The sequence below is a fragment of the Theobroma cacao genome, chromosome 4 (assembly GCF_000208745.1).
Source record: "Theobroma cacao cultivar B97-61/B2 chromosome 4, Criollo_cocoa_genome_V2, whole genome shotgun sequence".
NCBI lineage: Eukaryota > Viridiplantae > Streptophyta > Magnoliopsida > Malvales > Malvaceae > Theobroma > Theobroma cacao.
This window is the reverse complement of record NC_030853.1, coordinates 23,917,541-23,930,501: the sequence shown is the minus strand read 5'-3', so window position 1 is coordinate 23,930,501 and position 12,961 is coordinate 23,917,541. Positions and strand designations below refer to the sequence as shown.

The window sequence follows — 12,961 nt, the reverse complement described above, 5'->3', positions numbered from 1 at the left end:
GTCTACCAACATCATGCACCTGGACCATCGGTTTTGAACTGCATTTACATTATATTAAATCACTTCAACGTAATTTTGATCCTGATTAGGATTCACTAAAAGGTCATCTCATTTTTTTTTCGGTAGAAGTTTGGTAACTTTGATCCTGATTTGGATTCAAGGTTAGCTATAAAATCCACTCCATGTCTACCAAAAAGTCATTCGTTTTTTTTGTTCCGCCTTACATTTCTGCTGCTATAGAAGTTTAGAATACCAATGGCAAATATTGTTACGTTAATACCTATTCCATGTTTACAACCCATTCCCGTTTTTCCTCCGGCTCACTTCCACTTTAAAATTCCTCATCCGATTTCTGCTAAAGTTCCAAGATTGCCTCAATCCGCTGGTGTCCCAACATTACCTGAAGGAGTGTTATTTAAAATGCATACATTACCAGTATGTACAAGTTCAATACCAGACGGTGATGGAATTAACGTATATGTTAATGCCTTTGATCTGTTGGAGTCATCCATGGTACCTGAAGATGTTTTCCTAACTGCAGTCGAAATATCTAAAGCACGTGCTAGGAAAAACTTTGGCAAGGCAAATGAGCTTCGTCAGAAATTAAGCGAAGTAGGATATCATTTGATAAATCATGAAAACAAAAAGATACTTGCTCGAAAGTATCGACTTCGACTAAGAGGTATCGATGCACCAGAGAATGATATGCCATATGGGAAAGAAGCCAAAGAAGAGTTGATTAAGCTGGTTTGTGGCAAGCAGTTGACAGTCCTGGTTTATGACATGGATCGTTATGGTCGTTTTGTGGCTGATGTGTACTGTCATGACACTTTTGTACAGGAAGTAATGCTAAAGAAAGGGCTTGCATGGCATTATGCTGCTTATGATGATCGCCCTGAATTTGCAGTTTGGGAAAATGAAGCTCGAGCTAAGAGAATCGGTCTTTGGGCATCACCAAATCCTAAGAAGCCATGGGACTGGAGGAAGGACAGACGAGAAGGGAGATAGCACTTTCCTTGCTGAAGCAAATTATCCAAGAGTTTGTTGTCATCTAATTTCATGCAAGAGGGCATTAGGTTTTTTTTTTTTGAAAAGGATTCCTCCAATGCCATTAATTGCAGTTGAATTTGAGGACGGTACAATTTGTTGAAAGGAATAGTTTTGTAAATTTTATATAAATGTAAAACAATTTAATATGTTTGATAGATTACAGTCTGATTGTATTATCTGCTTCAATAAATGTTGGAGATATGTAGAAAATAGTTTTAAACAAAATAAGAACAATTGGGTCAAGAATATAAGAGAACTTTTTTTTCTCGACTTTAATTTCATAAAAATTCTCTGCTGGACTGTTTGTGTAGTGTTTTTCACCAAAATCTAAGTTTGCTAGAGTATTATAAAGTTTATTCATTGTCGCCATGCAAACCATATCTATTGCACATGTGTTATGCCCAAAGTTCCACAACCAAAAGGACCGGTACTCACGTTCAAAGGTGGTAAGCAAAAAACGGATTCAAGATTTAAGATTTGAATGATAATATTATCATTTTGTATGAAAGAATTAAAAGGAAAATAACTTAAAATCCTTGTATAGAATATAAGTTATAACATGAAAATGAAAAACTTAATTCTCAAAATTGACATGCATTATAGTAGATGATATGGAATATGGTAATTGGACCAACATCACATTAATTTTAATGTTGGAATAGTAGATGCTATGGAATATGGTAACTGGACCAATATCGCATTAATTTTAATATTGCAGGTATATCACTTCCTCAAAATCCCATCTCATCCTATGTACTACTTACAGCTTTATCTGATATGCTTGTCAAGATAAATAATATCGTCTGAAAATTTATGGTAATAAACTTTCCACATCTTTGTTGTTGCACTCGTCATGTTCTAACTGCCAGACGAGCTATCGCAGTTCTGGTTCTCCATGGAACTTGAGCCAAAAACTGATAAAATATGAATATGAATTGCAGTATCTTCCTCAAATAAACTGAGCAATGACAACTTAACCTATTTAAGCATTGAAAATATACTGTATCTTGACAACAGACTCATTTTTAATTAAAAAACCTTTTGATTGTAACTGAAAATCCCAAATTAACCCTGTTGGATTTAGTTCTATTGTTTGGCACACTTTTAAGCCTCTCTACGAACAAAATACAGCTTGCCCATGACATGAAGAATGGCAACAAAAGCTATGAAACCGATACTCATGACAAGCACAACATTTGGAGAGATCTTGAGGCCTGGAGCATCATCTGTATAAAACTGGAGCATAGTCCCAGCTGCCCCTCCTGAGGCTGCACCACTTGTCGATCTCCTCCTACGCAGGCTTGCAGCAGCTGCCGCACTTCCTCTTGGGGGAGCTGTTCCACCAGCCATTTCTGTAACAAACACCACACCAAAGTTAAAGAATTTCCACTAATACCAAGAGAAAAACATAGAAATAACAATTTTGCTAAATCAAACATAGATTCTGTTCCTTTTCAAAAAAAATAGGTTGGATATAAGAGCAAGGGGATCAAGCTACTCAGTTTACAAGTTCAGCACGCACTCATTTTTATCCAACCCTAAAGAAAAATATTGTTAAAGGGTAAATAAATAAAGAAAAATAATCATATCAAAGACGATTGAAAATTTCTTCATATCTTTATTATCAAGGTAAAAATATGGTTCTACGATCAGGAGTGACGCTTAAATGCCTAAAATATAAGGGATAGTGAGAAAAGTCAGAGTTTAACTCTATCCCAACTCTCCAACAATCAAGTTAGCAAAGAGTAGGAAGATAGAGAGAAAGTAGAAAAGAGTAAACCCCCTTTACGGAGGCAAGCTTACCATACATAGGAATAAAGTCATAAGAAAATTACCCTAATGCCCATAGTATATTTTCACCCACTAGCTCTTTCTAAGCCCGAGCTAGTAGGCTAGGTGAAGAGAAGAAAAGTTAACGGTCCTGATGTGAAAAATTGTTGGTGTTTTCCTAATGTTGTTGCTAGTATAAGATCCTCAAGATAGGTCCACGGGGTATTAGAAATTGATTTTATTTTAAAAACTTATGGCTGGTTGAGGTAGTATGTTGAAAAATTCTTAACGTTTGAGAAGTAATGGTTAGTAAGCTTTCCAAATAAGATAGCAGAGCTTGGGATACCTTGACTTCATTACCAAAAATAAAAATTTATTGAAATATTCTACACTAAGCTTGGAAAAAGATAGCACTCTTACAAACTTTCTTGATCAAAACTAAGTCTCAAATGACAACTTCAATGACCCTTGACAATTATACAAATCTCTTTGCAATAGAGTAAGAAGTGCAAGTACTCTAAAGATAGGGATAATATATGAAATACAAATATTCTCTTGACATGTTTATCACCTACAAAAGGGAATAATAATTACAACTATCTTTTCTTTGAGCTATATACACTAGCACAAAGATAGGTTAGCACCAAATTTTGCCAAACACCAACTCAGAAATATCCGACTTTAAGAATCTTTCAACACACTAACTCAACAAGCCATAGATTGTACAAAAAAACTAACTTCTAACCTCTGATGTTTCTTAACTGAACCTTGCACAAGCAACAACAGTAAGAAGATAACCACATTTGCAAATAACTTCTTCAGCAAGCTGGCCTAGTGCATTAGACCTTTACTTCCTTTGGTCAACCTATGCTAGCCCAAACTTGGGAACTGGGGGCTAGTGTTGTGGGAAAAAATTATATGAAGGGCATTATGAAAATTTTTCTATTACTATATATATGGTAAGTTTATCTCCCTAAAGGAGAACTCTCTTTCCCCTACTCCTAGACTCTCTCTACTTTCACACTATACTATAATCAGAGAAGTTAGGACAGAGTTTCTCTCACCATCCCTTCTTTTGCACATCGATGATTAAGCACCATGATTGATGGTAGAACCACATTATTACCTCAACATTTATCAATAATATGCCAAAAAATGTTCAAGCTAGATATGATAGCCCATTTGGCCTTATTCAAAAAACACTTGGTATATTACCCAGCCAGGCTTGTACTTTGTGATTAGAAATGATTTACAGTAAATTCCTTACGGAGGCAGCAAAATTTTCCATTTTTTAAACAATTAACAGCATACTAATAAAGTAAAATGTGCCCCAGTTTCCATTTCCTTTAAATAAAGCATTAGATTCAGAACCAACCAACAACAGATGTTTCAAATCCCCAACAAAGCAAACATCTTAAAAATCTCAATAACAAATAGCTAACCATCCCACACAGAAACAAAATTAAAATTATTCTCTTTCCAACATAGAAAAAGAGAAAATAATATTTAAAAGGAAAAAAACAAAGTAGTCAATAGAACAGGCAAAACCACATGCAGTGTTAGGTTTGGTTGAAAAAGAACAGAAATTTCTACAAAACAAGAAAACCCAGACAGATAAAATGGCCGTAAAGGCTAAAAAGTTTCAGTAGAAATCAATAAAAGCAAGTGATTTATAGTGGATTAACAATGAACAGCTAAAAAAAGAAACAAACAAAAGGGACTGAAGAACATAAATTGGAGACGTAAATAGGTAAGAGAGTAAAAGGTACCTTCGAAATTGCTGATCTGTCGCTTTGAAGGGTTTGGATCTTGTGTGAGAGACAAAGACAGGAGCCATTTGAATGGGAGTTATGGCTGGTAATAATACATTTGATGGCAATTCTGTAATTTCCGCTATAAACATATTAATAATTAAAATAAACATAATCATAATTTTTTTTTTTTTAATTTTGATAATTTTTTAAGATGAAGGGTGACAAGGAAAAAAATTTATTTTAAAATTTTAAAATTAATAAATTTAATATATCACTTATTATATTGTACAATATAATATTAATAAGATATTAATATAATCATATAATCACATATTATGTCATGTTAATATATTAAATTATTATTTATTATAATATATTAAAATATTAAATCACTATCACATAATGTTAAATGAAAATTTTTAATTAATTTAATTAATTATTAATTATAATAATTTATTTATTTAAAATAAAAATATAAAATTTTGATGATATAATTAAAAAAAAGAATGTATTTAATTTTTTAAATAATTTAAAATTTTTTAAATATTATGTCAAAAGAGAAAGGTTTTAAAAAAAATTAATATTTACTTTTTGATTTGGTTTACTGGTACAGTATCGAAAGAATTACCCAGTAAGTCAGTAACAGTCCTGAGTGAAAATTGACCAAAAAAAAAAAAATCAGTTGGGTTTTGGTTTTAAAACCCTAGCTCTACACTTCCGTCGCACTGTTCCTTAACATTTCGCTTTATCTACAAGCCACTCTTTGTCTCACTCTCTCAAAATGGAAGGCTCCGTCGAAGAAACGGCAAAAGCAGTTTCCGATTTAGCAATGGATTCCACAGCTCACGGTGAAACTCAGAGCAAAAAGTGTGTATCCTTTCCTCTCTCTCTCGCTGCATACTTGTTTGGCTCATGAGAAAATTAGCAGGAAATCATAGAGAAACGATCGGATAGTTTGATCATCAATCTCATTATTATTTATTTTATGTAAAATATGTTGACAGTGCTCGTAAGAAGGAGCTTAAAAATAAGCAGAGGGAAGAGGAGCGTCGCCGAAAGGAGGAGGAAAAAGCCGCCAAACAGGTGATTAACTGTTTTATTTTTTTAGAAAAATTATTTTTATTGCATATATTAAGCTGAATGTGAACTTCGATACAAAAGCGAACTAAAATTTGAATGCTAGAAATTTAAAATTATCTTCTTTTTTATTAATAATAAATGTATGGTTCTAGTTTTACATGGAATGATTATATATTTTGGATGCGTGTTTATGTTTGCTATTTGCTTAACAAAAAATTAATATGCATTCAAATATAACAAAATTTTAGCAAAAGGATTATAATTTCCCACGAAAAGAGATTTAACAATTTTGTTTGGATTGAATGGGTGTTATATTCTTGTATTTGCTTATTTCCTAGTTTGTTTCCTTAAAAATAGGGAATCAAATTTTTTTATTTTAAAAAACGTATATGACGAAAAGCCAAATTGTATTTTCTCAGAAGTTATATTTTAGATTTTTACTATTTACTTTTTCTTTTTAACAATTTTGAGAAAGTAAAACGTAAATAGTCCAAATGCAAGTAGTAAATGTAACAACTGAATGAAGCCTTAATTATTGTTAACCAATTTGTTCCATATGTGGCTATAAAGCATAGCGAACAGAATGTGAGGACACTGAGGGATGCTTGCGTTACTTATTTCTCGGAATCGAAAGATTCTAGTCAGTTTCTTAAAGGAAATGATTTGTTGAAAAATATTTTACTTGAAAGATATGTGGAAAAGAAAAGGCTACTCAGCCGTTTTCTTTTTTGTTTTGGTGGTAAGAGGAAGTTTATAAGGCTACTCAACCCTGATGCACTCAATGAAGAGTTTTGGATATGTAAACTACTATATTAATGCTTTCAATGCAGAGTTTTAGAAACAAAGCCAAACTTCTATGGTTGTACTGATCGTAATAATTGATAGATGCAGAATTATAATGCATGATAATTGTAGGCTTTGTTGGATAGCTTGTAACTATTTTTAAATACTGAAAATAGATGACCAGATTCTCTTCCTTATTGTGTTTGCTGAACATCTTACCATTTCATGGTCATCTCTTCGGTAAACAAATTATATTTTTCTTCAGGCTGCAGCCAAGGTGGGCTCACAAAGTCAGAAACATGCAGGAGCTGATGATGAAGATATGGATCCAACGGTATAGTTTACTGATTGCTATAGTAATGCTTTGCACATTGCAAAATACATAAAGATTGCAATGAATTTCTTGGACACAATGCTAAAATTAAGCCTTTTCTTGGCAGCAATTCCATGAGAATAGGCTGAAATTTCTTGCAGGCCAGAAGGCAGAGGGAAAAAATCCATATCCTCATAAGTTCTTCCCGTCGATGTCTATCATTGAATATATAGATAAATATGGAAGCTTAGGCAATGGGGAACATATTGAGGATCTCTCAGTATCTTTGGCTGGTATGTAAATCAAGCACTCCTACTCCCATCGTATATCATCCAATGTGTCATGGCTGCTTTCATTTATTTATTTTTGAAATGGCTATATCATGTTTCTTTTATGGTAGGGCGAATTATGAGCAAAAGATCATCCAGTTCAAAGCTGTTTTTCTACGACTTGCATGGTGATGGTGCCAAAGTCCAAGTTATGGCTGATGCCAGGTATATAACCATTTTTTGTCATAGGACTTGTATGTTCTTATTTCTTTTTTGAGGTAATAACAATTTAACTTATCCATGATGTTTGATTTTCTCTGCATTTTACACTATCGCAGCAGGAAAAGCTACATTTTTTTAGGTGCATCATCAAGCTAAATAATTGAGCATTTATTGAATACTTTATGTATATTTATTACAGTATATCGTTTCTCATTTCGAATCTTGTTATGATACATGATTCCCCCTCAAGCGGAGGCTGTTTTAGAAGAAAATACAGGATGGCATAAGCAATTATAGTTGGTTTGCAATACGCTTTTGCCATATGCATTGTGTGAAGAAGATTTACAAAGCCTTATGCTGATGTTTTTAACTTGACCTTCTTATTTGTATTCATGGACCTACTAGAAAAGCTTGCATGTATATATAACTCCAAATAGGCTATGGCTAATGTTTGAAAGATTTTCTTGCTGACCTAAAAGCAGTCTTGTATTAACCACGTTAAATGCTATGGTTGATATTTGGCTGGCTCTCTTGCCAACAATAGGATCAGTGGTTGGGATTTTATTATGATATGATGTTGTATTGACTCTCCTAGATGCCCTAAATAATTTCCTGTGAGTATAATTCATGTGTTATCCTATTTCTAAGCAATCAGATAAATTTTTAATCTGCTGAAAATCTGTATGTATTTATCATGCGTATGCAAATGAATAGATTGGTTCAATATCATTGATTTTAAATACATTAACTTAAATATTTTGGTGGCATTACCTTCATATCCCATGAACTTATTCTAGTTGATTTTGATGAGTGGTTATGTGCCTCTCTTGTCCTGTTTCCTGCTTTCCACTGTCCAACTCCACCCTCATACCTCTCTTTATATTTTTGTTCTTCTGTTACTGCAGCAAATCAGGCTTGGATGAATCTGAATTTGCAAAATTCCATTCCAGTGTGAAGCGTGGTGATATAGTTGGTGTTACTGGGTTTCCAGGTTCGGAAAATTATAAAATACTCTTTATTGCCACATGTTGGTCATGTTTTGTCTTTTCACATCAAACTCTGTTTTATCCTAGGTTTTTATATTTAACTTTATTATTATTTACAAAAACAAAGTAAGCCTTTTCCTACTAAAGAGTGTTGGCTGTATGGAGCATAAATATACTATTGATTAAACTTTTAATAAATCACAAAAAAAAAAATTAAATAAAATGTTTTCAAATAGATATTAAAAGATTTAACTCAATAGAATATATGAAATATTGATGGTAAAAATTGAAAAAACGACCTTAGAAAGTCAAAAAAGGACAAAAATTTGGGTCAGAGGGAATACAATTTTGTTAGTTAACATTTACGATCTTTTTCTGTTGATTTAAGTATTTTTGTTCTTAATGTGTTGAGAATAATGCAACATTAATGATTTGGACTAATAAACCTTCTGATTCTTGTTGAACTTCCGTGTTTCTGACCCCAAATTATTTGTGTGATTTCTCCAAGCTTTTAGTACGACCTCAAATTGTATGCTGGCATGAGAGGCAGAGAGTACAAATTCAAACTGATAGTAAAATTTGTATGACTTGTAATTGTCCATCTTGATGTTATATCACTTCTTTCTATTATTGTAGTCTTCATTCTTTTTGGCAGATGAGTTCTAGGATGTCTCCATGTTTAAATTCTTTTGGAGTGAGCTTCTTAGTTAGCGTTTCCAGCAGCATGTTGTAAAAGATGTTATGGAATTTTCTACCTACCTCTGTTGACAATCTTTTTTTCTTTTTCTTTTTTTTTGGGTTAAGCTGGACAATTTTCTAGAAGCTTTCTTATCCTGGTAGCCTTGTTTTTCGCTTGTCAAATTTTGTTCTTTGCTTCTTATAGGCAAAACTAAGAGAGGGGAGCTGAGCATCTTTCCGAAGTCATTCATAGTTTTATCCCATTGTCTCCATATGATGCCAAGGCAAAAAGCAGGTCCTGATGCCAATGTGAAGGTAAACAAATGTTTGGTGTGACTGTCTGGTTCTTGTTAAGATCTTTTGTTGATAACTATGTTTTCTCATTTCTTTGCAGAAAACTGATGCATGGGTCCCAGGAAGTAACAGGAATCCTGAAACATATATTTTGAAGGATCAGGTACTATTTCATATTTAATGATAGAAGCTTTTCTGGATGTTGAAATTCTATTGGTTTCCTGCCATTCGACTATGTGATTTTTAGTGGCCTTGCTTAACATGCCAGCTAATACGTGTTAATTGAGCTTGCTGTAAACTGCAACAACAATTACATCAAGACAATTGTAACGTTGTTTATTTTAAATGGAGAATGGGATGGTTATGTAGCGGCTGATCTTGTCACACATAACAGTTATTAGATTTTTCCTCTTGCCTTTTTTGTTTTGGCATCCTGTTGGCTAGTAGGCTCAAAATTGTAAGAAGGAAGCTGGGGAAGTCGTTCTGTCTGTCTTACAGCGTCAATGCCTGTTCCTCCTCTGAAATCACGTGGGTTTATATTGGCTATATTCTTTATTTATGCTAGGAAACTCGATATCGCCAACGCTATCTTGATTTGATGTTAAACCTGGAGGTTCGTCAAATATTCAGGACCAGATCTAAGATAATTTCTTATATAAGGAGCTTCCTTGACAATCTTGATTTCTTGGAGGTTAGTCATCTGTTCAATGTATCAAATTATCAGTTTTTTTTTTCCGTTTCTCTTTCTTTAGTGGGGGTTTTGTTAATGTCAAAATTTCATTATTAGGTTGAAACTCCCATGATGAACATGATTGCTGGAGGTGCAGCTGCCCGTCCATTTGTAACCCATCACAACGAATTAAACATGAAGCTCTACATGCGTATTGCACCCGAGTTATATCTTAAGGAGCTAGTAGTTGGTGGACTGGATCGTGTTTATGAAATTGGAAAACAATTTAGAAATGAGGGCATTGATTTAACCCACAATCCTGAATTCACTACCTGTGAGTTCTATATGGCTTTTGCAGACTATAACGATTTGATGGAGCTCACTGAAAAAATGTTGAGTGGTAAGTAACAAACATGGCTTGAGATTGGAAGATTCCTTTCTGTTGATTTTCTTCTCATTTTATCATTTCCAAATTGGTTGGGTTTTTTCTGACTTGATTAATCTGCAACAGGGATGGTCAAGGAACTTACAGGCAGCTATAAAATTAAATATCATGCAAATGGCCTTGATAATGATCCAATTGAGATTGATTTCACTCCACCTTTCAGGTTTATGGATCACTTCACTCATAATGTGAAAAAACATAAAACGACCTTGGAAGTGACTTTTGCTCATAACTTTGTAGCTAATTTTTACAGGAGGCTTGACATGGTAGAGGAGTTAGAGAAGATGGCCAATCTCAACATACCCAAGGACTTTTCCGGTGATGAAGCTAACAAGTATCTGGTGGATGCATGTGCAAAGTTTGAGATCAAATGCCCTCCTCCTCAAACAACAGCACGTTTATTGGATAAAGTATGTCTTTGGTGTTTCCCTTTGTCTCTTTGAATATTTTTCATGTGAATCTGGGTACTTTGTGGGCTTTTCATCTAGTATTAAGCTTTATGCAATCTGGAGGGGTTTGAACCATCTAGTGTCCCTCTTTGAGGGAGTTCCAGGGTCCAAGTGCTTAAATTTTTCTAGCTTAGTGAGCTGGATGGTACCTAATCCGCAAAAGGTTTATTTTCCATTAAATTGAAATGAAAGGTAAATGCAAGAGAACAGAAACTGTCTTTAAACCTACGGGATGACAAGGGAATGTCTATTGATGTGATATTTTCTGGTCTTTATTGTATCATTGGTTGGACTTTTGCATTATATTACTGCTTAAGTCATTCCATGGCAAGCCATAGAGGGGTAAGAATTGTAACTTTAACTCCATGAGTTTTAGGTTTCCATAGTGGACCTGTGGCTGGCTGCTTAGGCAACCATAATCTGAAGTGGTTTTTCCCCGCCTTATAGTAGAATAATTTAATGATAAACTTAGTCCCCCCCCCCCTTTTTTTTGTTCGTATTGTGATGGTAATTATGTCCTATATCATTCTTGTAATTATGAACCAATTTTTAGCTTGTTTACATCTGTGTGCTTATAGTTGGACCGAGTGGTGATGTTAGGAGATATCTATTGGGATTGTAAACCATCAGAACAGTATAGAATGTGTCTATGCTCACCTTTGGCTGGTGCCTATGCATGAATGGTTCGTGTTTCTAGAAGTTTTATTTGTTTTTTATTTTCCTTGATTGCAGATTGTGGGGCATTTTCTAGAAGATACGTGTGTGAATCCTACTTTCATCATCAATCATCCTGAAATAATGAGTCCTTTGGCGAAGTGGCATAGGTCAAAACCAGGGCTGACAGAACGTTTTGAACTTTTTGTCAACAAACATGAAGTATGTTTATTCAACATCATAAATCTTGTTTGTTTTTCCTTTTCTCTGTTATTTACTTAGGCTTATGCAATTTGTTATTTTCTAACTGCTCAGCTGTGCAATGCATACACTGAGTTGAATGATCCTGTCGTACAACGTCAACGATTTGCTGAACAATTGAAGGTAGCAAACACTGTTACATGTGTGCAGTAGTGGTGATATTAATTAACTATATAGCGACTTTTTCTCATAGAGTGTGTTGTTGGGATATTAGGATCGGCAATCAGGTGATGATGAAGCAATGGCTTTGGATGAAACATTCTGCACTGCACTCGAGTATGGATTGCCACCAACTGGTGGTTGGGGATTGGGTGTTGATCGGCTAGCTATGTTGTTAACAGATTCACAGAATATCAAGGTTCTCTCTCTCTCTCTCTCTCTCTCTCTCTCTCTCTCGCTTCTGTGTGTGCGTGTGTGTGGATCCACTCACCCATGCTTACTCCAGGAGATTCGTTAGTTGACTTTTGAGTGGTCACTCATAATCTCTTGCATGCTATTTGAACAGGAGGTTCTTCTCTTCCCAGCCATGAAACCTCAGGATGAACCATCCGTTAAAGGTAATTAATTCCGATTTGGCACCTTTCATTTGTTCCCTCATTAATTGTTGATCCTTTTTGGAGTTCTGAGTACGAATCTAGAATGTTGTTTCAGTTTCATGTTTGGCTTGACAAACAGCATATGGTAGTCTATAAACTAAGGTGATTTATGTAAAATATCTGCAAAGCTAAGTCCCAAGATTATTAATTTTATGTGTAGCGTAACACTTGATGGTTTGATGGTTTTTGCAGCTCCAGCAAGTTAGGGAGTTGAATCTGCTGAAATGACACTTGGGCTTAGTGTACTGTGTTTTTGGCAAAACCCGGTTACGGGAGCCGTCAAGTTTTGGTTGTTAATTTATCCAATTTGTTGTCACTGAGAGAGCTTTGCGGTTGTCATTCAACCCTCTATGTTAGGGTAATATTGCTGGTGTAGATGTTTATCATATATATATATATATATGATATATGATATGGTATAAGTCACCTCATCCTCATTCTTTACGAATGTGATTTATTTTAACTGAATACTCTGTCGAATGGTACCCAAATATTTTAAAGCATTTTGCATTTTCTTACAAACTGCCTGCAAATTCTCTATATGTGGAGATCCAAGTCTCGAATTTGCCCCCAAGTTTTACAAGCACATAATAAATATCCCATAATTCAGCTAATAGTCACATGCAATGCAGTTTGGTGAGTAATTGTCACATGATTTTTAATTTCTTGAAAGGCATTAGCACATGA

At 34.3% G+C, this 12,961-nt stretch overlaps 3 protein-coding genes across 6 annotated transcripts; 2 read left to right on the top strand and 1 right to left on the bottom strand.

Moving 5' to 3' along the window:
• LOC18602369 (staphylococcal-like nuclease CAN1) lies at positions 256-1,008 on the top strand. Its single transcript, XM_018119077.1, has one exon. The coding sequence runs from the start codon at positions 256-258 to the stop codon at positions 1,006-1,008; it is 753 nt and encodes a 250-aa protein (XP_017974566.1).
• On the bottom strand, positions 1,966-4,688 carry LOC18602368 (protein transport protein Sec61 subunit beta). Of its 2 annotated transcripts, none has more exons than XM_007033713.2 (2): positions 4,590-4,688; positions 1,966-2,402 (listed from the first exon to the last, which is right to left on the bottom strand). In XM_007033713.2, exon 2 carries the CDS (start codon positions 2,398-2,400, stop codon positions 2,155-2,157), a length of 246 nt encoding a protein of 81 aa, XP_007033775.2. In that variant the 5' UTR covers positions 2,401-2,402; positions 4,590-4,688; the 3' UTR covers positions 1,966-2,154. The 2 variants fall into 2 exon arrangements, with proteins under 2 accessions (XP_007033775.2, XP_017974322.1); XM_018118833.1 differs by lacking the exon at positions 4,590-4,688 and adding an exon at positions 3,241-3,732.
• On the top strand, positions 5,288-12,742 carry LOC18602367 (lysine--tRNA ligase, cytoplasmic). Of its 3 annotated transcripts, none has more exons than XM_007033708.2 (18): positions 5,288-5,441; positions 5,579-5,657; positions 6,703-6,771; positions 6,878-7,043; positions 7,151-7,244; positions 8,147-8,232; positions 9,111-9,220; positions 9,300-9,362; positions 9,765-9,890; positions 9,987-10,269; positions 10,381-10,477; positions 10,568-10,724; positions 11,496-11,639; positions 11,733-11,801; positions 11,893-12,036; positions 12,184-12,235; positions 12,330-12,376; positions 12,467-12,742. In XM_007033708.2, exons 1-17 carry the CDS (start codon positions 5,356-5,358, stop codon positions 12,344-12,346), a joined length of 1,842 nt encoding a protein of 613 aa, XP_007033770.1. In that variant the 5' UTR covers positions 5,288-5,355; the 3' UTR covers positions 12,347-12,376; positions 12,467-12,742. The 3 variants fall into 3 exon arrangements, with proteins under 3 accessions (XP_007033770.1, XP_017975766.1, XP_007033772.1); XM_018120277.1 differs by having other exon boundaries at positions 12,317-12,376; XM_007033710.2 differs by lacking the exon at positions 12,330-12,376.